The sequence below is a fragment of the Chanodichthys erythropterus genome, chromosome 20, assembly GCF_024489055.1.
Source record: "Chanodichthys erythropterus isolate Z2021 chromosome 20, ASM2448905v1, whole genome shotgun sequence".
NCBI classification, from domain to species: domain Eukaryota; kingdom Metazoa; phylum Chordata; class Actinopteri; order Cypriniformes; family Xenocyprididae; genus Chanodichthys; species Chanodichthys erythropterus.
Genome location: NC_090240.1, coordinates 22,139,780 through 22,165,004, shown reverse-complemented (window position 1 = coordinate 22,165,004; position 25,225 = coordinate 22,139,780). Strand labels below are relative to the sequence as shown.

Below are 25,225 nucleotides of genomic sequence, written 5' to 3'. Positions count from 1 at the left end.
TTCCAAGGAACATTTCTTTGCAAATTGCACACAACTGCTCCATTGCTATGCCTAATCATTTTTAAGTATATATATATATATATATATATATATATATATATATATATATATATATATATATATATATATATATATATATATATATAAAGACTTGGGCTATTAGTAATAAAATCCAGTAAATATTTCTCAGGGTGGGTTTATTTCCGATTGTCAGTTTCTGTTTAGATAGTCTAGGCTACAAAAAAACAAAACAAAAGAAACCCCCGCCTATTTAACAATCCCACTGTACTAAAAGCTAATGTTCATTGCATACAAATCAGTTTGCAAAACAGCAAAGTGGAACATACTAAAGTATCAAACAATAGTAATGAATACACTGAAATGTAATATACCTAAATGTATCATTCTGATTATGACTTCCTTTTCAGCCAGTCACAACAAATCGGGTGAATTCAGGTTGAACGAGTCACTTTTTCAGTCATCTCAACGACGTGTCCCAATCAACCTGAATTCACCCTCCTTTTAGTTATAAGCAATTATTACTAATATCAAGGTATTTCATGGATAATGTTGAAATTATAATTGATCCATTTACTAGATGTAGTACATGCCTGACACAAGATGTGCTACTCATGATAAAGGTAATGTTAAGGGTAGAAAAAATGCAATTCATAATTCATGACAGTTTCAATTCCTGGCAGGTTATCCTGAGCAGCTAGGTCATATTTGCAAAACAGTGAATCACTGCCATATCACCATTTCAGATAAACAGGCAGCTTTGAGAAGTTAAATGTGACATTCAAAAAAAAACTAAACAGAACACTTTGTAACAGAACAGAATCCCTTTATTCAAGTATGAAAATGTAAAGCACATTTTATTTGTAGCATACAATTCAATTATGTAATACAAATCAACACAACTATAAAGGCAAATTATTTAATTTGAACAATCAGTCATCTGAAGAGGTCTATTTTATAAATCTGATTTTGAAGTGCATAGAATTTTGCATGACAGTAACATTTAAGTCCTACTGATCCTGATTGAATTGGTCCTTCACAACATAAAAGGTGGGAGAAAGAGAATATGGTCCAAAGAAAAACTCAAATCTGTTTAAGGATACTTTAAAATGTAAGCAACCTCTAACAACACAAAAACCTTCGTAACACAAAGTAAATGTTTTGGTTTGCGCAAATTTATCTGAGACTTGGTTTCAAAAGTATGATGCATTTTGCTTAAAGCTGAAAGACTGCTATAAAGTTAATGCTTCATATTGATCAGAACACAGTTTAACCAATACTGAGTAATGGTATACTGTTAGTAATAACAGGCTGTGACCTTAAGCAGAAGGCACAATAACATTTCAGTGAGAGAAATACAAAACAAATCTGAAAATCAGCCTATAGCATATATTTAAGATATTTGGGTGAATCTCACAAACCCAGGTCATATCTCGCACCAAAATCAAAAGGGGAAAAAAATAAAATAATAATTTACATTTGCTATTTGGAAAGAAAATAAAGCTGATTATTTCTTTATGTGTGTGTTTTGCATTATGTTAGTTATTATAAATATAATGCATCAAATCATTTAAACTGAAATTTAATTATTTAAATTAAACGTAAAGTTAATTTAATTTGTGCTAAAACAATAAAACTGAATTGCTGTTTTCCTGTGATATAATAATAATATGTGGTGTTACATTAAAGAAAACCACTGAGAATAATGGGTGTAAAAAAACTGTAATGTAAACTATAATTTCTTATTTTTTTCTTTTGATTTTAGGGTTAAATGTGACCTGTGTATATTTTTGTGAGAGTCATTTGCTATGTTATTGAATTTTTTTCTACTTCAGCAAACTTTGTATGGACAATTCTGCTGATTCTTCAAAATAAACTCAGTGCTAGGCTTTTCTCCAAGTCTGAGGCATAAACACAATGGTTACAGCAAAGTTTTGAGCTATTATGCTTTTAGTTTGGTTTAAGTGGTTCACATGCCCTTTCATTTTGACATCATTTTATATATACGTAACAGAAGTTTTAACATCCAAAACGGATGAACTCAAAAATCTGTAAACAGCAAAAAAAAAAACAAAAAAAAAATACAAACTATGGAAACTGGAACCCAAACAAACATAAAGCAAAACTACTACTTTTCATGAACATCATATTGAAATGAATAACATTTTAAAGGATGAAAGCTAGGACAAACTGAAATGGACTTGCATCTCTTTTACTAGGACCTTATTATTAGAAAGGCCCACAAATAACCTCTCTAGATCCTGCACTCTGGAAGATCAGGCAGAATCCACTTTAAATTCTCATAATAAAAAGATTACCTCCGTTGCAAAGTGCCTCTTAGTGCTGATTACTAGAAAAAAAACTTGTATGGGATTGTCCCAGCTGTACCCATTTAACTGTGCTATGCCATTTGTCTCCACCCAGATGTTACCATAAACTAAAAAGGTTATTAAGCACAGTTTGGATGGAAGAAACAAGAGTTAGAAGAGGGAGGCCAGCAGCCTTGTGATTCTAACCTGAAAAAAGGGAAGAGGAAGGTTGTACTGCAGATGAGGAAAAGTGTACACCTTCATGACATTCACACCTTAGTAGTCCAGTGGGTATCTTAAACTCAACTGAGTATATTGAACAATCTGTCTCAGTAAAGTGCACCCCAGGTTTGTACCAAAGAAATACTGTATGTGAAACACACTGCCTTCACTCAGGTAAACTAAAGAACAAAGCTAAACATAAAGACTGAAATTAAACATTGTGAAAACAGCGTCCTGCAGCAGATGACTGTGGCTTGTTTCGACACAGTGGGTTTTTTTGTGAAAAGCCCGTGGTCAAGCGCACATGTTTGCCCTCCTTTTGAAGTGCTAGAAAAAAATCAATCAGCTGTTATCCCTTTCTCTCGTAGTTCCTCTGTCACCCGCACAAGGTATGTAGGATCTGGATAACCAAAGCTGGAAAAACAAGCAATATTAAGTTAAATTAAAGCTGAAGTTACACAGATAAAAGTTTCTCTATCCCTTCCATATTTAAAGGAATTATATTAACTGAAAATCCAATGTACAAGTTTACACTACCATTCAAAAGTTTGGGGTCAGTACAATTTGTTTAAAAGTAATTAAAGGGATAGTTCACCCAAAAATGAAAATCTGATGTTTATCTGCTTACCCCCAGTGCATCCAAGATGTAGGTGTTTCTTCACAAATGATGATTTTTAACTCCAACCGCTGCCATCTGTCAGTCAAATAATGCTAGTGGATGGGAACTTCTACTATAAGAGTAAATAAAACTTGCATAGACAAGTCCAAATGAAACCCTGTGGCTCGTGATGACACATTGATGTCCTAAGACACAAAACGATCGGTTTGTGCGAGAAACCGAACAGTATTTGCATCATTTTTTAACTCTATTACTCAGCATTCGCTCAGTGAGGTCTGATCGCGCTCTGACAGCGGCAGTGATGTCTCGCGCATATACTTCAATGAGAGCGAGACATCACTGCCGCTGTCAGAGCGCGATCAGACCAAACGAATCAAGTGATGAATGCAGTTGGACATAGTGGTGTATTGGAGTTAAAAAATTATATAAATAGTGTTCGGTTTCTCGCACAAACCGATCGTTTCGTGTCTTAGGACATCAATGTGTCATCACGAGCCACAGGGTTTAATTTGGACTTGTCTATGCAAGTTTTATTTACTCTTATAGTAGAAGTTCCCATCCACTAGCATTATTTGACAGACGGTAACGGTTGGAGTTAAAAATCATTATTTGTGTTCTACTGAAGAAAAAAGTCAGCTACATCTTGGATGCACTGGGGTAAGCAGATAAACATCAAATTTTCATTTTTGGGTGAACTATCCCTTTAATGCTTTTATTCAGCAAGAATACATGAAATTGATCAAAAGTGACAGTATAATGTTATATAATGTTACTATATATTTCTATTTCAAATAAATGATGTAATTTTGAACTTTGAACTTAAATGGTTTCCACAAAAATATTAAGCAGCACAACTGTTTTCAATAAGAAAAGTTACTTGAGCTGCAAATCAAGATATTAGAATGATTTCTGAAGGATCATGTGACACTGAAGACTGGAGTAATGATGCTGAAAATTCAGCTTTGACATCACAGGAATAAATTACATTAAAAAAAATTTTTAAATAGAACACAGTCATTTGAAATGGTAATATTGCAGAATAGTACTGTTATTTTTGATCAAATAAATGTAGCCTTGGTAAGCACATGAGACTTCTTTTCAAAAAAAATCTTACCAACCCTGAATTTTTGAACAGAAGTGTGTCTCTGCACATCATTAATGATTATTTAATGGCTTTGTAAATTATGTACATAAATTGTTAAATAAATGTGGTATTATATGCCTGTCATTAAAGGGCCATGTTTAAAATGCAACAGAGAGAAAATGTTACATTATATATGAAATATGTACAATATGTAACAAAGCGCCCCTGCTCCTCTGTCCTTGACCAGAATAAAAAACCTTGTAAATGCATTTCATATTAGAACTATCATGATATAAAGGTGCTATGGGACAGAAAAATGTAGCTGGCATCTCCTCAAGTCTCTGTTTGGCTGATCTGTGAAATTAATCATACAAACATATGGCAAAATGAAACATGGCACAAAAATATTTCCTCCATCAGAATAACTAGCACCGCATAAATCTACTGCAAAAAAAGTGCATAAATTATTTGGAAAATGGAATGGAATAATTTAAAGTCCAAATTAATTTATTATTTTAACATACAGTACAGTCCAAACGTTTGGAACCACTAAGATTTTTAATTTTTTTAAAAGAAGTTTCGTCTGCTCACCAAGGCTACATTTATTTAATTAAAAATACAGTAAAAACAGTAATATTGTGAAATATTATTACAATTTAAAATAACTGTGTACTATTTAAATATATTTCACAAAGTAATTTATTCCTGTGATGCAAAGCTGAATTTTCAGCATCGTTACTCCAGTCTTCAGTGTCACATGATCCTTCAGAAATCATTCTAATATGATGATCTGCTGCTCAAGAAACATTTAATGTGTACAATTGTACAAAATATTTGTGTACAATATTTTTTTCAGGATTATTTGATGAATAGAAAGTTCAAAAGAACAGTGTTTATCTGAAATCTAATCTTTTGTAACATTATAAATGTCTTTACTGCCACTTTTGATTGATTTAATGCATCCTTGCTGAATAAAAGTATTCATTTCTTTAATTTCTTTTCAAAAAAATAAAAATCAAAATTCTTACTGACCCCAAACTTTTGAACGGTAGTGTATAATGCTACAGAAGCTTTGTATTTCAGATAAATGCTGTTCTTTTGAACTTTCTATTCATCAAGGAATCCTGAAAAAAAAAAAAGAAGTACACAACTGTTTTCAACATTGAAAATAATCATAAATGTTTAATGAGCAGCAAATCAGCATATTAGAATGATTTCTGAAGGATCATGTGACACTGAAGACTGGAGTAATGATGCTGAAAATTCAGCTTTGCATCACAGGAATAAATTACTTTGTGAAATATATTCAAATAGTACACAGTTATTTTAAATTGTAATAACATTTCACAATATTACTGTTTTTTACTGTATTTTTAATTAAATAAATGTAGCCTTGGTGAGCAGACAAAACTTCTTTTAAAAACATTAAAAATCTTAGTGGTTCCAAACTTTTGGACTGTACTGTATATCTTTTAGATCGTCGTTTACCCTAACCTTTTAAATTTTAAATTTTGATGTTCAAGTCAAAAAGCAATTCCAGTGGTTAAACTGTTTCCCCAGATATAATTCAGCAAGCAACTAAACTGCATACCATCGTGGTCCGCCCCATATGGAGGTCTTGTGGTGGATATCATTCCAGGTAATAACATTATGCATGCCAGTGGTCATGGAGGTGCCTATAGTAAAGATGAGGCGCTGCTCAAACGCCCGCCGCAGCATGCAGAGGACACGGTTCCCCTCAGGGCTGTCTGGCAGGTATGCCACCCGGTCTGTGCCTGGGTACCTCACCCCAGGGTTTGGGTGCTCTTGCTGAAAGAATTTTAAAACATAATAGTGTGTGAATTTTTATGTGCTCTATAATGAAATCTGGTCTGGGGTTATCTGAATGCAAAACAGTCTGCTGTTGTAATATGCCTGTAAGCAGTACTTACCGCTTGCAAACCGGGAGGGAAACTGTAAATAATGCATATGCAGCCATAACCTTCATGACCAGGCAACTCCAGGTCTGGGTCTCTTTCAACCATCATGCTCCCATTGGCCGGCTGGTTACCGATGAGTTGACCATACACCAACCTGCACACAGGACACGCCTTCTTTACTTGAAACGCCTGTTCTAAGCAGGACCGACAGAACGCGTGGCCGCACTTGTCCAGAGTTGTCTTTTCCACAATTTCGCCCATGCAGATAGAGCAAACTGTGCTCTCTTCTTCAAGACCGACGGCTAACTCGGCCCCGGTCCTTGCCGCGGCCTCGTGCTGCATGGGTAAAACCACACAGGTCTCCATGTCTGCGTTTTTCCTGTATTTCTGCTGTTGCCTCTGTGAGCGCCGTGGTTGAGGGGGAGGCGGAGGCAACAAGCTCCCTTCCCCGTCGGGCTCCACTGCCGTCACGCAGGGTAACAGAGAACGTTTCCTCTTAGGAGCCGCCTCCTGTTTGGTCATCTCCTTCCGGGCACAGCGGCATAAGTCAATGAAAGCTTTCCGTGTAACAGGAGAAATCGGTCCCTCCGTCATCCCAGTTCTGGCCCTGCTGCTACCCTCCACCGGGGAGAGCCGCACGGCACAGCAGCCACCACGCTCCCCGCGTCGGATGATGTCAGCGCTTAGTCCCTGCTTGTCCTCGAAGTCGGCCAACCAGGGCCGTCCAGCGGCTGCAAGGTAATCCCACACCGCCTGCGACACCAGCACCTCGTCACTGCCCTGCCCCGCTCGCACGCTCATCTCATCAGATGAAACTGGGAGGAAGAGAGATCAGTTTGCAAGAGTGGCTCAAATGGCCAACATGAACAAATTTTGCAGTTATGTAGTACTTTGAAATTATTCTTGTGTTACAAATGCTACATTTACACTGATATGTGAAATTAATCATACAAACATATGGCAACATGTCATGAAACGTGGCACAAAAACATTTTTTCTATGGAAGTTAATCATGGTTTCAGACATTTTGACCCAAGTCACTCTAATTATCATGGTTTTTAGTACATCAGAATAACTAGCACCTCATAAATCTACTGCAAAAAAAGTGCACAATTTATTATTTGGAAAATGGAATGGAATAATTTAAAGTCCAAATTAATTTATTATTTTATTTATATCTTTTAGATCAGCTTTTACCCTAACCAAAAGCTTTAAATTTTATTTAAAATATATTTTTAATTTTGATGTTGAAGTCAAAAAGCAATTCCAGCGGTTAAACCGATTACCCAGATATAATTTAGCAAGCAACTATTAAACTGCATACGCTACATTTACACCACACAACACTATACTATACTTTACTTTATTGGGTACTTCACATGACATTTTTTTTCAATATTTTTTGTTAAAATTAAAATTAAAAACAAAACAGTCAACTATATAAAAAATCTAAATAAATCAACTACATATATATATATATAACTATATATATATATATATATATATATATAAATAAATGTGAATAAATGTGTATATATATATATATATATAAATAAATGTGTATAAATGTTTATATATATATATATATATATATATAAAAATAAAAATATACATGTGTGTGTGTGTGTGTATATATATATATATAAACACACACACGTTTTTAAAAGAAAAGTGTACATTTTAGGTGTCTGGTTACTTTAATTTTTTTTTTTTTTACCATTTTAAATAGTCTTTTAGCGTTTTAAAAAACTCAGTTAATCTCTCAATTAATAGGAGTTCACTTTCAAATGAAAATTACCCCAAGCTTTACTCACCCTCAAGTTTTTACTTACCTTCTTTCTGATGAACACAATCTGAGATATTTCAATAAATATCCTGATGAATCCGAGCTTTATAATGGTGGTGAGTGATACCAACGAATATGAGCTGAAGAAAGGGCTTCCATCCACATCCATCCATCATAAACATACTTCACACGGATCCAGGGGGGGGGTAATAAAGTATGTTTATGATGGATGGATGTGGATGGAAGCCCTTTCTTCAGCTCATACTCGTTGGTATGGTTCCCTGCTATTATAAAGCTCGGATGCGTCAGGATATTTATTAATATCATCAGAAAGAAGAAAGTCATATACACCTAAGATGGCTTGAGGGTGAGTAAAGCTTGGGCTAATTTTCATTTGAAAGTGAACTAATCCTTTAAGTATGGCATAATAATTGTACAAAAAAATATATAAAAATTGAAATGCCAGTTAAACCAGTTTTAGTTATAATACAGCACGTCACACTGCTGTAAGGGATTGATGTCATGTTAATTAATCAACTACAGTAATTTTCAATCTTTCACCCTTTTTACAATTCTTGAAGTTAAATATTAGCTTGTGCTCATGCTTGTTACCGTTTCGCCCTTTCCTTATCAAGAGAAACATGATGAATAATAGACGTGTAATGAGTCAACCCTGCATAAATTCACAATACTTCACACCTGACAAGAGCTGCAGGCTAGCATGCAGATCTTCCAAGCTCCCTTCATCTCTTATAAAAAGGATTATATAAGGTTTAATCATTATAATATCATTTACCCTTTCACAATCCAATTGATTTGTGGCCTTGCAGCAAAAGGGTGGAATATTCTAGACAATGAAGTTTCTTGCATGAAAATGCTGTGCTGCTGAGTATTATCAGCTCGTTGAACACCAACAGGCAGCTGTGCAGAATCACATCAGCTGCTCTGAAATGTGTTCACTGTATAAACAAAGGATCATTCTGTGTTGCACTACCTGCTCCTGTTCATGAATGTCACTTGATGCTTGCATTTATTACATTATTGAAACTAAATTACCTTGTGATCCCATAAATTCTCGTTACTTGCAGTAACAGGCCTATTTCCCTGTTTTAGAGAAAATAAATATACAAGTTAGATGAAGACATTGTTTATTTCGCGGATTGTCCAGCAAGCTGACACACGAAGAAAAGGATGGCAGCTGCCTTAACCTAAGCATTTGCTAAATTACAAACAATAATGGAAAAACACATAGTGACAAAGCCTATTGTGCTCCTGTAATAAAAGAATTCACCTTCTGTAGTGACTTTGCCGGAAGAGATGAATGTGAAGGGAACCTACCGCAACTGGAGAATGCCTGCTTCCACTCGATGAAGAAGTCAACAGACGACCGCTGCATTGAACGTGCCGTAAAAAAACTATGACAATTCTTGCGAATTTATGCTTGGGATATCCTATTCAAGTTCAGATGGCACTTCTCTTGATCAACACACCAGCTCAGTCTCTTTGTGGTTTTCCTATTCCCCGTCCTTGGCCAAAGGAAGACAACATGCATACAAAGAACATTGTTGACTGTCACGACGAAACTGTTCTGCCTTTAGCTCCTTCGCGACTCTAACTCGGCGTCTCTATGTCATATTTCCTTATCACATAGTTCCTTTTCAGATATTACAGTGAAAATCCCCTGAATACACAATAATATAGGCAGGAAGTTCGTCACTCTAGTCCGTTGGTTGAGCCGGATTAGCAATTACAGGATGTGACCACTGTGTGGCGCACTTTTAAGACCACATCATCAAGCGTCTTTAAATTTATTGATTGACCTTTGTGCTTTTTCTGATTAACCCCTTCTGTATGGATAGATATTGTAAATTATTAATCATTTGCAATTATTAATTTATTAACATCGGTGCCATTCTTATTTATTTATTTATTTATTTATTTTGTTTGACACTTTTTTGTGTTGATGATTTGGTAATATTGTGTGCAACGCAAAACATCATGCCAATAATGTACTTTATTAATATAGTACTTATAAATATTAATATAGTATTATATAGTACTTATTAATATTAATAATAATATAAAATGATAAAAAAAAATATTTTGCTTATTCAAACAATAAAAATCACCAAAAAGTAAACAGATAGATAGATAGATAGATAGATAGATAGATAGATAGATAGATAGATAGATAGAATGATAGACAGATATAGATAGATAGATAGATAGATAGATAGATAGATAGATAGATAGATAGATAGATAGATAGATAGATAGAATGATAGACAGATATAGATAGACAGATATAGATAGATAGAATGATAGACAGATATAGATAGACAGACAGACAGAGATAGATAGATAGACACAGATTAGATAGATAGATAGACAGAGATAGATAGATAGACACAGATTAGATAGATAGATAGACAGATATAGATAGATAGACACAGATTAGATAGATAGATAGACAGAGATAGATAGATAGACACAGATTAGATAGATAGATAGACAGATATAGATAGATAGACACAGATTAGATAGATAGATAGACAGAGATAGATAGATAGACACAGATTAGATAGATAGATAGATAGACAGATATAGATAGACAGACAGACAGAGATAGATAGATAGACAGACAGATATAGATAGATAGACTGACAGGCAGAGATAGATAGATATATAGACACAGATTAGATAGATAGATAGATAGATAGATAGATAGATAGATAGATAGATAGATAGATAGATAGATAGATAGATAGATAGATAGATAGACAGATATAGATAGATAGAATGATAGACAGATATAGATAGACAGACAGACAGAGATAGATAGATAGACACAGATTAGATAGATAGATAGACAGACAGAGATAGATAGATAGACACAGATTAGATAGATAGATAGATAGACAGATATAGATAGACAGACAGACAGAGATAGATAGACAGACAGATATAGATAGATAGACTGACAGACAGAGATAGATAGATATATAGACACAGATTAGATAGATAGATACTATCTATCTATCTAATCTTTGTCTATCTCTATCTATCTATCTATCTATCTATCTGTCTGTCTGTCTATCTATCTATCTATCTATCTATATCTATCTGTTTGTCTATCTATATCTGTCTATCATTCTATCTGTCTGTCTGTCTATCTATCTATCTATCTATCTATCTATCTATCTATCTATCTATATCTGTCTATCATTCTATCTATCTATCTGTTTACTTTTTGGTGATTTGTATTGTTTAAATAAGCAAAATAAGTTTTTATAATTTTATATTATTATTATTAGTCAGAATTAGACTTAATAATATTAAAATATTAAAAATACAAATGATAATAGCAAAATAAAATAAAATATCAAATAAAAATCTATCTATCTATCTATAGACAGATATAGATAGACAGACAGAGATAGATAGATAGACACAGATTAGATAGATAGATAAATAGCCTATATAGATAGATAGATAGATAGATAGATAGATAGATAGATAGATAGATAGATAGATAGATAGATAGATAGATAGATAGATAGATAGATAGATTTTTATTTGATATTATATTTTGCTATTATCATTTGTATTTTTAATATTATTAAGTCTAATTCTGACTTTAGATAAAAGAAAATAAAGGGAAAAGAAAGATAATACAATAAATATGTAGTAATTTATCACACTATTTAATCGTATTTTATGGGATCATCTTGTACAGTCCACTCGAGGCGGAGCAAGGTCTGCGTTACTATGGAGACGCATTTGCTCAGGGTGCGCGCATGTCGCGGAGCGCGCAGCAGAAGTCGCTAGAAACGTTGAGATGATGCGTCACTGCGCGCCAGTGAGTAGACACGCGCGATTCCTGAGCAGGTTGACAGAGCGGCGCATAAACAGCTAGCTTCCTTCTTTATGCATTCGCCTTGAACAGACAGCATAAATTCATAACACTACCACGGGCGAAAGGACGCAAGTGACAACGCAGATTTTTGTGAAAACTGAAAGAAGATATCGACATGTGAGTTTGACCGGCAGTGATAAGATGCACCAACTTATTAGCTGGTTAGCAAATGTGTTCATAACCTCTATCAGGGAAACATCAGATTTTCTCACATGCTGCAGTTATCAAATATGAACAATTAAGAGATACTAGTCATTCTCGGGAAGACGTTTTAAATCGCATAGAAAAACATCTCTAGCCGTAATCGGTGGTGGAAATAGCACACACATTGTTCCCATAGAAGTGCTTAGCTAGCTGGTTAGCAGCTATATAGTATGGGCCTTTAGTTATTGTATAGCTAACATGAGAGCTGCTGCTCAGTTTGCTATTGCTTGATTCGTCTTTATTTAATAATTCATCTGCATTACTGTCGAATGTTCCAGCAGTTTATACGCTCTAGATTACGCCTTAGCAGATCAAGGTCTGTAGGGTGTTCCCAGCTGGAAAAAAAATGCTTAAAGCAGTCTAGTTGGTTTGCTGGTATTAAGTGGTTTAACATGGTCTTAAAGCCTGGTTACGCTAGTTTTCAGTTGATCTAGCTAGTCTTCCAAGCTGGTGCTGGTCAACTGAAAGGTCTTAGTTTGGTCTCCCAGCATGACCAGACTGTTGGATGGATTTAAAAGGGTTCAGATCACGTGGGTGATAAACCAGCCTTCAAGGCAAGCTAAACCATCTGAGCACCAGTTTAACAATGCACAGATGATATCTTAAATCATGCAAGATCAGCAAATTTAGGTTGGATTAAGTTTGCATCAGGCAATTATCACCAGGATATCAACATGGCCTTTCAGTACCAGCTCTAAACTAAATATACTGCAACATCATGAGATGTTAATTGGTTTTAAATTAACCACTATTTAACTTTCAATATGATAAATTACACTTGCTTGCATGGCATAACATTTTTACCTTTGAACTGTAGTTTTAAAATAAACTTTTGAACAGTAGTGCATGTCCTAGGTGTTCACATGGAACAACAAGTGTTAGTAGTCAAGGATGTTTGAGCTTGTGGCTATTGCCAGCCTATCCCTACAATCTTTATGGAAAGGTCATGCCTTTAAAATACAGTACAAGACGTTATACACAATCACTTTCTTATTGCAGGGGCTTGGTTCTTTCATTGTACACTATCATAGTTGTGAAGCCCAAGGTAGATTAAGAGGCCATGCATGAACCTGCCAATCAATACAAACTGGTTGCCACAGTAACATCGTTGTTGCTCCACCCCCGCCAGGGGCTCCTGCTCGCACATCTTAATTTAGAGCTGTGCTTTTAGTGTGGAGTTCTGGAGTTTGTCTTTTAACAAATGCACTTAACTGGTTGCTTAGTTCACCATGTACCCCATTAGAACTAAACAGCATCACTTAATTTCAGTGTCATATTGAAGTTTAGTATGACCTTAAATTCTGCATGCTTTTTCAAATATATTGGTTTTATTTCCAATTGTTTTACAGGCAGCCAGCAACTGCCAAGTGGTATGACAGACGAGAGGCCGTCTTCATTGAATTCTGTATAGAAGACAGCAAAGATGTCCAAGTTAAATTTGACAAAACAAAGCTTGATTTCAGGTACATCTGTTTTCACATTGCCAATTGCTATTACAAAATGTAATTAATCGGTGATGATTACTGTCGTTGTCTATTGCAGAATATGATGCAATACAATGGTACTGAGTCAAAATGTTTTGGTATCTGCATTGCAGTTTTTAATGCTTGCCTCTTTAGTGTTTTAAAGTGCAATATCATGCTATAGTTTTTCATTCTAAATGGTAATATGCTATATATTTTGTGTTTTAGTTGTGTTGGAGGAACAGATAACATGAAACACCATAATGAAGTAGAACTATTTGAGTCCATTGACCCAAATGTAAGTACTCCACCTTAGGGGTTGTCACATTACCAAAATTTCAGTAGTATCAATACCAGTCATATTTTGCGGTTCTCTCCCGATTTCAGTACTAGAGCAAAAACTGCTGAATTAAGTTCTTTGTATTAAGTACGTTTTGTCTAATCCTTTGCTTACCACTGTCAATCATCACACGATTCAATTCCACATTTAAATACGGCTGTCAATCCAGACACTTTGCTGTGTTTTTAGCGCCATGAAAAACTAAACTTGTATTCAGATTGTGAATGTGTAATAAACACAATGCAAAAGAACAGCCTCACTATGGCTGTCAATTTCTAAAGCGCAAGCTCACTAAATCCTGCACTCTTGTGAAAAGACAGCTTTTTTTAATTATAGCGGGAGTTAATTTGTCAATGAATCTCTTATTTACATCATTGTTTACACACTTTGTTATAATGAAAGGATTATGTTGAACAAAACAAACCTTGTGTGTTTTCAGTGGTGTTAAGCAGATTCTGACTAATTTACTGACTGACTAGCATCTCTGATAGGCCACTGTGTTCACACACTCAACAGATATGATTGTGATTGGCTACAATGTTCAACGCTTGTAAAAAATAAAAACATGGTGTAAATGGAAACCTTTGACGTTCCGAGAGCGCTCGCACAAACACAAATGACAGCAGTGTCTATCAGCAGGTACCAAATATATCTGGTACTCGCTACTACTGGTACTGCAGAAATGCTGGTACTGTCAACATATTTCTTTGTACCGACTGGTACCAGTGGTACCGGTACGCTTGACAACCCTAATCCACCTGATGGTTTCTGGTGTAATTCATGTTGTAAGGGCTCAATCTGCATGGTTCATGGTGTTCTTATTGGTTTAAGAGGTACTCTATTATTCTTTTGCAGGAGTCTAAACACAAACGCACAGACAGGTCTGTGTTTTGCTGTCTAAAAAAAGCAGAATCTGGCAAGTCTTGGCCAAGGTTAACAAAAGAGAAAACGAAGGTGAGAGTTTGGTCTGTTTAAACTATTAAAATGTAGCTTCATTTTAGTAAAAGATCAGTTAGTTAACTGCTGTTTCTCTTTGTTCTTTGTCCAGCTTAATTGGCTTAGTGTTGACTTCAATAACTGGAAAGACTGGGAGGATGACTCGGATGAAGAATTGTCCAGTTTTGATCGCTTTTCAGAGGTTCATGTCTACATATATACTGCTATTAATAATCTAAAATTGTATAATGTGAAAAAAATCATACTCATTTGTGTTTATTTGATTTTAAAGATGATGAACAACATGGGAGGGGAAGATGACCTACCAGATGTGGATGGTGCAGATGATGTGAGAGAATATATATATATATATATATATATATATATTAGTTTATTTATTTGGTTTATTATAAGTTAGTTAGTTAATAATGACCTAATTAACAAAAATGTTTTTTTTTTTTTTTTTTTTAATAATTGTGGCATTCTGTGTAAATGCTGAAATGTTCTGTGTTTAACCTGATTTTATCTCAAATTCCAGGAGGAGTCTGTGGATAGTGATGACGAAAGTACGTTTTCCTAAATGAACTGTCCTCCTCTGTAACTTGTTTGTTCCTTGCATTAATTTAAAATCAATATATGTTAGTTGTGTTAGTTGTTTATAACTTTTATATATTAATTCTGTATTTATTGGTTAAAAACATAAAATGAATTAAAGTGTAATTTATTAAAACTAGTTCATTTATTTAGATTTTTAACATTTTATTACTCTTTATTTATTTATTTTCAGAAATGCCAGACCTTGAGTGAAGGAATTGGAAACCATCATGCAGAAAAAAGCAAGAATTTTCACTTAACACTTAAATGAAGAGAGACTAAGTTTGAGTTGGTAGCCATTTAAAAACTGCCTCGTTTTCAAAACTGTTTTTCAAGGTCTTTCTGCAGAAAGTCACAAGAAATGAATTTTTACTGTTGTGTTGATGGCAACGTCAGCCCCTCGACAATACATACACACTTTACTTTTCTGTTCTGCATGGACAATTACGAGCTCTCAATGATGTATTGTGGACACCAGTTATGGTCAGTTTACTCAATGGCTTTTACAGTCTTGGGCTTTTTCCTCAATGTCAGTGGGGTTATTGCATCATGTAACGTATACATTGTAATTTGTAGTAATGGAAAAAGGATGTGAATGACTTTTTCAACATATTCTGCCTTCTCCCTCTCATTCAAACTGTAAATTTTATTTAATTAATTTTTTGTTCCTTTGTGTTGAGGCTCAGATCGAGTGTGAGCGAAGGAAGCATTGTCTTAAGCTTCTTAATTGCAAATGCCAGCCAAGACATTTGGTTTTCACTAGTGCTGTATTTGAAATCAGAATGATGTATTCGAAAACCCTTGCACTGATTTATTGCTAAACTTCCATTTTATGTGTTTTAGCTGCAGTTTTGACCCTCAGATAGGATTATGTGTCAATCCAACATGTTCAAAGTACATCGTCATGTCTGTACACGCTGCTTTACGAAATTGTTTCAGGTTGGCAGTTAGTATTTGTTGTTTTGAATCACACTTAGATGTGTAGCAGGCAATTGTACACTGGTTTCTTCCATATATGTAAAGAGAAGTTATTAAAAAAAGCATATGCCTCACCGCTGTACAGAACAAAAGGGTAACTTATCAACGAATTAAAAAAAAATTATCAATAGATGACCAATTTGTGCTTGCACTCTTAATATCAATTCAGGTGTGACTAAAAGATGAAAACAATGTTGTGACCTGTCATTTCAGGTTTATAAATTTCAGTTTGTTAAATGCAGTGAGGTTTTTGTCTACATATTTCTAATAAACTGTCTCTAAACAACCATTTGGATTCTTTGTCCTGTGTTTGTACGTAATTTAGGATCATTTGCAGTAGTGCATGATATCAGCCAATATTTGTTTATTAAATTATAGTAGCAGCAAATATTGTCTGGTATTGGTAACAAATATCGTATTATCGCATGTGCTATTAACACTCAATTCTAAATATGAGGTTTATCGTGATCACTGTCAAAACTAATATAGTATAGATTTATCAAATGGATGACAGGACAACATTTGTTGGTGCATCTCTTAAAAAAAAAAAAAAAAAAAAAAAAAAATAGGCCGCAGAAGTTCCGGAACATTTTGTCCTTGTTTATGGAAAGAGAGCAACAGTGCTGCTGCCACAAGATGGCGCTATAGATCAATTTCTGATGATTTTTTTTTTTATTTTTTAAATACAGGAATGAATTTGCACTTTGCGTTTTTGAGAAGTGATACTACATTCGACGGGACGGCAGTTAAATTCCTCTTTGGAAAGAGACCCACCGTTTGCACAATACACTGCATGTAGACTGAAGGCACGTGCGATAGAAAATATCACCAAACGTCTAGAAGAACGACGACTTAGTTTGAACCATGGTTATCTGGGGTGAAGAGTAATTGTAAATCAAAACAAATGCCTCATTTCACCCAATAGAGTTTTTTAGGGGTTTGCTCAATGCTCACACATCGAAAACGTTAGCATTCCATAGTATTTCAACGTGTTTATTTAATCAGTAATTCAGTTTTCATCCAAGAATTTAAAAAATTACTTTTTATTCACCAAATTCTTGTTCTGCCGCATTAGGTGTAGAGAGTCCACTGATCCCAGGCAACAATTTCATTATCATCCTGATGGTTTGAGGTTCTATTTCGACCATTAATGTAGTAAGATAAGGGTTAGCTTACTTCAGCCCTGAGGTTATAAAGGGTCTTCCCAAAGAGGTCACAGTGATTTTGCCAAGTAAGACATGTTCCTGAATCAACATCCTGGAACAACATTCCAATCAACCAATCAGATTTGAAGGACAAGTTTACCGTACAAGTTTAGGCTTGCAACCAGGGGTTAGGTGCTTCAAAATCAATGTTATTCACCTATCTTTCTCCTCTGATTTTAGGGATAAGTTATGGGTAGGATTAGGTTTAGGGGTAGGAATAGGGCTAAGACTAAATTTTCAGACTGGAATGTTGTTCCAGGATCAACAAAACATGTTGATCCAGGAACATGTCTTACTTGGCAAAATCATGGTGACCAAAAAAAGAAGCTTAGAAACGCCAATTTTAAAGGATGCTTTAAAGGTTTTCCAGAGTATCTGGGGAATTACAAAAGATGACTTTAACAGTGAAAGGATGTTTTAAATCAAGATAGATTAGCAAAATGACATAGGATATGGTTTTCTGAAAACAAGATTATTTTTCTTACCTCACTGATTGATTGAAAAATTTTAGATATTCGTACAGAAAAACAAGAAAAACACGTGAGTAAGAAAATCTTCTTTTGTATTGTAAGGAGCATGTGTTGTTTTGTGTTTTCAGGCAATTAAATAAAGATGAATTCAAAATGAAACCAGATGCTTCTTGATAACTGCCCTAAATAACTTGATACAGCAGATGGAGACGTAATGATGGATGAATGGTATCTGGAGGAACTGTAAGTTTAGATCAACAGTTGATCTGTAAGCCCTGGAATATTTTAGGTGGTTGAGTTCCCTGAGCTAGCGTTTTGTTTAAGACAGTGGTGGTATGGGAGGTCGTGGAGGGTTGTGTTGGTGTCAGCAGTCTGCATCAGAGGTAATAGAAAAGTCCTCACGCAAGCGGTTTTAAGCTGTCTCTCTCCTGTGCGACAAAAGGCAGCTTATGGACACATGAGCAGCTAGTGGCGTGGAGTAATCCTGCCTACAATAGACGTACACAAAGTCAGTTACTCTGAGCCGGACTTGCAGAGCTACTGCAACTTGCAACCCAACCGGAATCACCTGCTTCCACAGCAAATGCAACTCTCCTATTTCAGTTATCTTGCCAAACATGAAATTGGATAGAGAGGGCGACAGATATATGATACCTTGATTGCTTAGTTAATAACCATCTTTAGTTAAGGAGGTGCTTCACCTTAAACAACCACACTGTATTGCCTACAGTATGACTGCTAAAGTTATAACGGAAAGGATTTGCTATTTGATAATGTTATCTGAAATTGTTAGTATAAAAACAGTTTACACTTTTGATTTTAGACCAATTATCACACTTCTGCTCTAGTACCATTTGGAAATAAAGCACCTATCATTTGAGTCAACGGTCCAACCGCAACCGAATCAAAGAAGGCAACAGAAACTGTTGCGGCCAGCATTTTGGTTCATCCCAAATGAAAGAGCAAAAGCACAAGCGAAGCAGTATCCTTTCACTTGACTATAGCTCATAGTGATTGCCCATAGAAGAGGCTCAGTGTTGTCCTCGCCCCACTATCACCTCCTGCCACCAAACATGGATTTTCCAGAGCTTTATTGGGCCTCAGGCCAGTAGTCCTGCCAGCACACACAATGTAAAACTCTGCCTAATCAGTTCTGCAAAGAACCAACTGGCTCTGCCCTGACCAAGGAATGGAGGTGCTACAGCAAAACCTTCATTGTGTGCTGTGTAAAGTCACTCTTTTACCCAGTTACAGTGGAGATGGTTTCACAAGCATGTTGTGATTTGTGTGGTATGCTAGATGTGTTGATGTTGACACAAATATTAAAGACTTCTAGAAATGTGTTTGAAGTGATACAGCTGCACAATGTGTGCTAAATAATGTAACCTAACATATCAAATAAAAAAAAAACTGAATGACAACATTGTATGTTGTTACAATATATATATATATATATATATATATATGACAATATTATTTAACACCAATTATATTATTTACATTTATGCAGTTGTCAGATGTTTTTATTCAAAGCATTTAACATTGAATTCTGTATATTAAATGCAATGCATATCACTTTGAATAAAGGAATCTCCAAATTATATTATATTATATTATTATATTTATGCATCTGCCAAATATTATATTTATTTTAGGCATCTGCCAAATATTATATTATATATAATTGTAGTATATAACAATTTATTATTTTATTTTAAACCAAAGCAGTTTAAAAACATCTGCCAAATCTTATATTATAAATAATGTTATTATATAATAATTTATTTTATTTTCAACCACCGCAGTTTAAAAACATCTGCCAAATATTAATTATATTATATTAAATTATTATATTTTATTATATTATATTAAAATATTATATTATGTTATATTATATTATATTATATTATATTATGTTATGTTATGTTATATTATATACATTGTGCATATACAGGCTCATATATGCTATTTAATTGCATTATTTTATTTTGATGTTATTACTAAAAAAGGACTTTTCTGTCCTGTGCATGTGGAGTGTTAGTTATGATAGGTTCATCCGTGTGAGGCTTCCTTCTGTTGTATGAGAGGGATTGTTTCTTTGTGTCAGCACCTAATCCACACTGTGAAGGGCTCTAGACCCTTTTAGGGGCCCTAGTGTTGTAGCCGAGGCCAGAGAAGAGGCAGTTCCTGAACACTGTTCCCTGTCATGGGCTGGGATGGGACAGTGATCCTCAGGGGATGTTCTTCTAAATGTCATCATGTTCCCACGTCTAATTAATACATTCCTCCCCGTTCGTCTGCTGTTAAACTATTTCTAGTTCTAAACATTTTTTATGACCTTTCTCCTCCAGTTTGAGGTATGTTTATTTGTAGTCGAAGACTAAGATAAAAGTTACATATCCCACCAAGATATACTTACTCAGCTGCAAAAATAATGAAAGCTTTACGGCGATGATCATGAGCAAAAAAAGGGAAGTGCAGTACAGAAAAGGCTTAAGAATTTTTTATTTGATTTGTTGTATTGTCTGCAGCCCCCTCCCACAATTCAGCCAAAGGATTATAGTGTCACTGAGGGTCACGGCCGTTATAAAAACCCATGTGGCCTCTCAGTTCCCCATCAGAGAGGTTGAATGTCTGCAGGACATGCTCATCATTTGTCTATCCGTGTTCTTTTATTAAATATCATCTAGAACTTTCATGTAGATGCAGAGATCACCTGCTAGTTTCACACTTAAGGTTTTATGACAAAACCACAAGTTAGAAATTAACGGAACAAATGATTTCAGTCTTGTGAAGCAGGGCTGCTTTTTACGCAAACTTCTTTGTAGGTTATAGAGGCATTTATGCTTGGTTTTCTATAGTTTAGACGCCTTTGTTTTTTTTGTGTCCATCCACAAAAAAAATCAAAGGAACGCATCCAGATCTGAGAGGAAGCTCTTGGAGGTTCTTCTCTTTCTCACGCTCACATCCCTCCATTTTTTTGGCATCGCCTCTGAGTTATTGCAGCCATGTGGGAGTTCCGGTCCATGTCTTTTTGGCGGGCTGTGTTTGCCGAGTTCTACGGCACCATGTTCTTTGTGTTCTTCGGGATGGGAGCAGCTCTGCGTTGGACCACCGGGCCACACAACGTGCTCCAAGTTGCCTTCTGCTTTGGGCTGGCAGCTGCCACACTCATCCAGTCCATCGGCCACATCAGCGGTGGCCACATCAACCCAGCTGTCACGTTCGCCTACCTGATTGGCTCTCAGATGTCCCTGTTTCGTGCTTTCTTCTACATCTGCGCTCAGTGTTTGGGCGCGCTAGCTGGAGCCGGTGTGCTGTATGGGGTCACGCCAAGCAATATGAGAGGCAATCTGGCCCTGAACACGGTAAGAGGGTGAATTTGAATTGGTGAGTTCATTAGTTTGATACAAACTGATTGATCAATCAATCACAGAGATGTTAAAAACATCATTAGAGCACCTGTTAAAGTATTCTAGATATTTTCACATGAAAAAAACAAAACAAATGTTTTGCCGTACATGTCTATATGCTTTCAGCTTCAGCCAGGCATCAGTCTGGGAATGGCCACCACCATAGAGATATTCCTGACTCTGCAACTCGTGGTCTGCGTCTTTGCCGTGACGGATGAGAGGAGAAATGGGCGACTGGGTTCTGCTGCCCTGTCCATTGGGTTCTCAGTGCTTGTGGGCCACCTGCTGGGGGTAAGGGGCCATCTACAGGACAGATTCAGTTTTAAAAGCAGTGGTTCTCCATTGGTTTTTGCCTCATGACCCAGATTTTCCAATGCAAAAAAGCACTAAAATGTTAACAAAGTCAAACATTGCTGCAAGAAATATTTAAATGAAATAGGTACAGTTTTAATGCATAAACAACAGCAGGTGTGATAGAAACACATGAAACAAACATTAAATTTAATTTACTCACATAATAGGAATCAGGGTTTTTTTTTTTTTTTTTGTCCATACAATAAAAGACGATAAGGTCCAGCGTTGTTTCATTACTTTTATTGAATGGACAATAAAAGTTTGTGTTCCACAGAAGAAGTCATTCAAGTTTGGAACAACATGACAGTAAATAAATCATTTTATTGATTTGAAATGAAACTTTGATCATGATTTTCTAATATTTAATTTTCCATAACTATACACATTTTTTGGATCAAGACCCACCAGTTGAAGATCATTGGTGCAATTGGTTATATGAAATGCATGGTTTTTTAAAAAAGCATTTTTATTTCGTCTACAAATGTAACTATATTATCGCCCAGCTCTTTATATTATTTTGCATAGGGCGATTTATACTATATAGTATTTCTCGACAGCTTGATTGCTTGTTGCAAAATGTAAACTATATTATTGCCCAGCTGTAATCTGCTAAATGCGCCAATAAGGCATAAACACATTAAGATATTATAAACGTTAACATCATGATGATGCTTTGAAACCATGTGCATTGCGAAACACACTATACAAATACATTTGTCTTGACATGAATCTCATTGCAGATGTATTACACTGGAGCTGGAATGAACCCTGCCAGGTCTTTTGCCCCTGCTATGCTTTATAGGAACTTTATTAACCATTGGGTAAGACACTTTTCCATCATATATTTAGATTTTTCTTATTGAATCATAAATGTTACAGTTTTCTGTCTGTTCTGGTAGGTCTACTGGGTGGGCCCTATGATCGGCGGTGCTATGGGGGCCCTTCTGTACGACTTCATGCTCTTTCCACGCATGCGCGGTCTGTCCGAGCGACTGGCCATGCTCAAGGGCAACCGGCCTCCTGAGGCCGAAGCCCAGCAGGAGACCCGAGGGGAACCGATTGAGCTTAAAACACAAGCCTTATAAACACTGCCAGGAAACTTTGGATCCCTGAAGCAACACACCTCATTTCACACACCTCATCTTCACACACCTCCAACATACCAACAAAGTTTGCCACAGGGAGAATCACACACACTTCCAAAGGCAATCGAGACACTATAACCCCTTCCCAAGGACTAAGAATGAGGGTAAGAAGAGGACTTCCTGCTGAGGACTACGCTCTGTACCGCCAGGCATAGGGAGCGAGATCAGGTGGCTAACGCCGCTCAGGGGCACCTCTGTCATTTCTAGTCTACTAAGAGTGAACTACGCTAGAAGTGGACTTCTGCATGCTTTCCAGTTTCACAGGGTTTAAATCTCATTCATTCATTTCAGTTTATTTTTTCTTTGATTTTTCAGAGATGTGACACGTGTACAATATTATTAGCATTTTGCAACAGATTTCTTTACATTCTACTTACAGTCTACATTATTCAGTTGTGCTTGGTGTGTGTGTGTGTGTGTGTTTTCCAGTTTGGCCCTTCCATTTCCACCATTCGCCATGTGTTTGTATCAATGCGATGTTCTTTTTTCTATCTCCCAAAATGAAGGAAACATTCCTTTAAACCTCCGGTTAGGTGGATGTTCATTCACGACTAAAAGCTTTCTAAATCCTTTGGTAATTTGTTTAAACTGTTGTATTGTTTAACTGTGGCCTAATGGTCCAGTATGTGTTTCTTTAAAAGAAGCACAATCACACCATCATATATAAACATACAAAACACAACAACGCTAACTTTTACTTGATACAAGCACTTGATACCCTCCCCCCCCATGTCATTTTCAAAACTTGAGTTTAGTACTTCTGAAAAATATTATGATGGAGTACATCACTGTTTTCACCAGTTTATCATGTTTCAGGCATTTTCATTGAACTTTTTCTGCCATAAATCTGCATGCATAGATTTTCTGTTTAGATTAATGGGTTTGGCATTATTTTGTGTGTAAATAGCTAAAGTTAGGTGAAAGCAATGATATTTTGTCTCGGGCAAGAGAATATTTGTGTAATTCATTGTAAAAGAAATTTGAAACCCCACCAATCTGAGCAGAAGTGGTTGAAAACATCATGGATACAATGACCGTTCTTGTTTTTCACGATTGGAGAGGGATTTGTTAATGTAATTTAGTCACCCCTTCCTCATTGGTCTCCAAATAGAGGATTGCTGAGCGACCGAGATTTCTGGATTTAAATGCACATTAATGTTCTTGCAGCATTTGGATCTGATAGAATGAAAAGGCGATTACTCCACCCAGGTGTTCTGTCACTTTTTGCCTTTCTGCACTCTTTCACTAGTGTCTTCTTATCCAAGCTCTGACTGAAAGGAGACCAGAGTCAGCTGAAAGATCTCCAAACCTCACCATAGGGCTCTGTAAGCACGCTCTTTTTGAAGCTATTTAATTAAATGGACTTTCTACATACAAACGTCAATGTTTACATGAAAATCAGATCTCATTTTGTCATCAAAGTCTTGTGTAAAATGTAAAGATATACACTTTTTTGACTGTTGAAGCTAGCTGAGTATAAATAATCATTTCAAGTTAGTAACTGTCTGACTTTGGAGTGTGAAATAATGCCACAGTGCTTGAATTTCATGAACAATTGTCAGTTTTTTTTTTGTTTTTTTTTACCATCTCTAAATTAACACCAATTTTCGTTTTATGTTAAACTTTTATTCTTTAGAAATCCAGAACTACTGAATTCTCAGGCAAGAGACTCTGTCTCGAATGGCATTTTGACTTTATTTATCAGATTTAAAACATGGAAATTTGAATATTTCTTTTAAAAAATCTTATATACCTGCTTTACATTATTTGGTCACATGTATTAAAAGAGAAAAACTGCAACTTTTAAATTTTTCAATGACAAATGCATTAAGTGCTTTATGCTCTTTTTTGGCCATTAATAGGAATATGACAAGATCTTCTGGATCAATTATCAGGCAGATGTGTATATAGCACATTCATCAATTAAAGCTACAGAAAGAACATCTGAAGAGACAATAGAAATGAAATGATTTGGTATTCCCCAAAAAGACTAAATACATACAGATAGTTACTGATGGCACCTTTGAAAAACATCCCATTTGATATTTTCCTATTCAAAGCACTAAGATGAAAGATTTATATTTTACACGGTATAGAACAGTATTGTTGAAAGGTAACAATCACAGTTTATGGAAAAGAAACAAATGTATATTACATTTAAATTTTTAAGAAAGTTGACGACTTGTAGCACAAAGGACTAAATACAGAAGAGGTGCACACAGAACACTGTAGAGTATGTAGAGACAACAT

The 25,225-nt window shown here is 35.5% G+C and overlaps 3 protein-coding genes across 8 annotated transcripts; 2 read left to right on the top strand and 1 right to left on the bottom strand.

Moving 5' to 3' along the window:
- Window positions 1-833: 833 nt before the first annotated feature.
- dtx3 (deltex E3 ubiquitin ligase 3) lies at window positions 834-9,713 on the bottom strand. Of its 5 annotated transcripts, none has more exons than XM_067371928.1 (5): window positions 9,249-9,712; window positions 9,014-9,061; window positions 6,184-6,986; window positions 5,844-6,061; window positions 834-2,963 (listed from the first exon to the last, which is right to left on the bottom strand). In XM_067371928.1, the coding sequence occupies exons 2-5, from the start codon at window positions 9,024-9,026 to the stop codon at window positions 2,888-2,890; spliced, it is 1,110 nt and encodes a 369-aa protein (XP_067228029.1). In that variant the 5' UTR covers window positions 9,027-9,061; window positions 9,249-9,712; the 3' UTR covers window positions 834-2,887. The 5 variants fall into 5 exon arrangements, with proteins under 5 accessions (XP_067228029.1, XP_067228026.1, XP_067228027.1 ...); XM_067371925.1 differs by having other exon boundaries at window positions 9,296-9,712; XM_067371926.1 differs by having other exon boundaries at window positions 9,014-9,712.
- A 2,056-nt stretch (window positions 9,714-11,769) lies between these two features.
- Window positions 11,770-16,694, top strand: ptges3a (prostaglandin E synthase 3a (cytosolic)). Of its 2 annotated transcripts, XM_067370656.1 has the most exons (8): window positions 11,776-11,990; window positions 13,427-13,540; window positions 13,769-13,838; window positions 14,736-14,834; window positions 14,929-15,018; window positions 15,109-15,165; window positions 15,355-15,382; window positions 15,604-16,694. In XM_067370656.1, coding segments are annotated over exons 1-8 (480 nt in total). In that variant the 5' UTR covers window positions 11,776-11,988; the 3' UTR covers window positions 15,624-16,694. The 2 variants fall into 2 exon arrangements, with proteins under 2 accessions (XP_067226756.1, XP_067226757.1); XM_067370655.1 differs by having other exon boundaries at window positions 11,770-11,990; window positions 14,929-15,165.
- A 3,679-nt stretch (window positions 16,695-20,373) lies between these two features.
- On the top strand, window positions 20,374-25,161 carry mipa (major intrinsic protein of lens fiber a). Its single transcript, XM_067372020.1, has 4 exons — window positions 20,374-21,431; window positions 21,603-21,767; window positions 22,571-22,651; window positions 22,730-25,161. The coding sequence occupies exons 1-4, from the start codon at window positions 21,072-21,074 to the stop codon at window positions 22,913-22,915; spliced, it is 792 nt and encodes a 263-aa protein (XP_067228121.1). The 5' UTR covers window positions 20,374-21,071; the 3' UTR covers window positions 22,916-25,161.
- The last annotated feature ends 64 nt before the right edge of the window (window positions 25,162-25,225 follow it).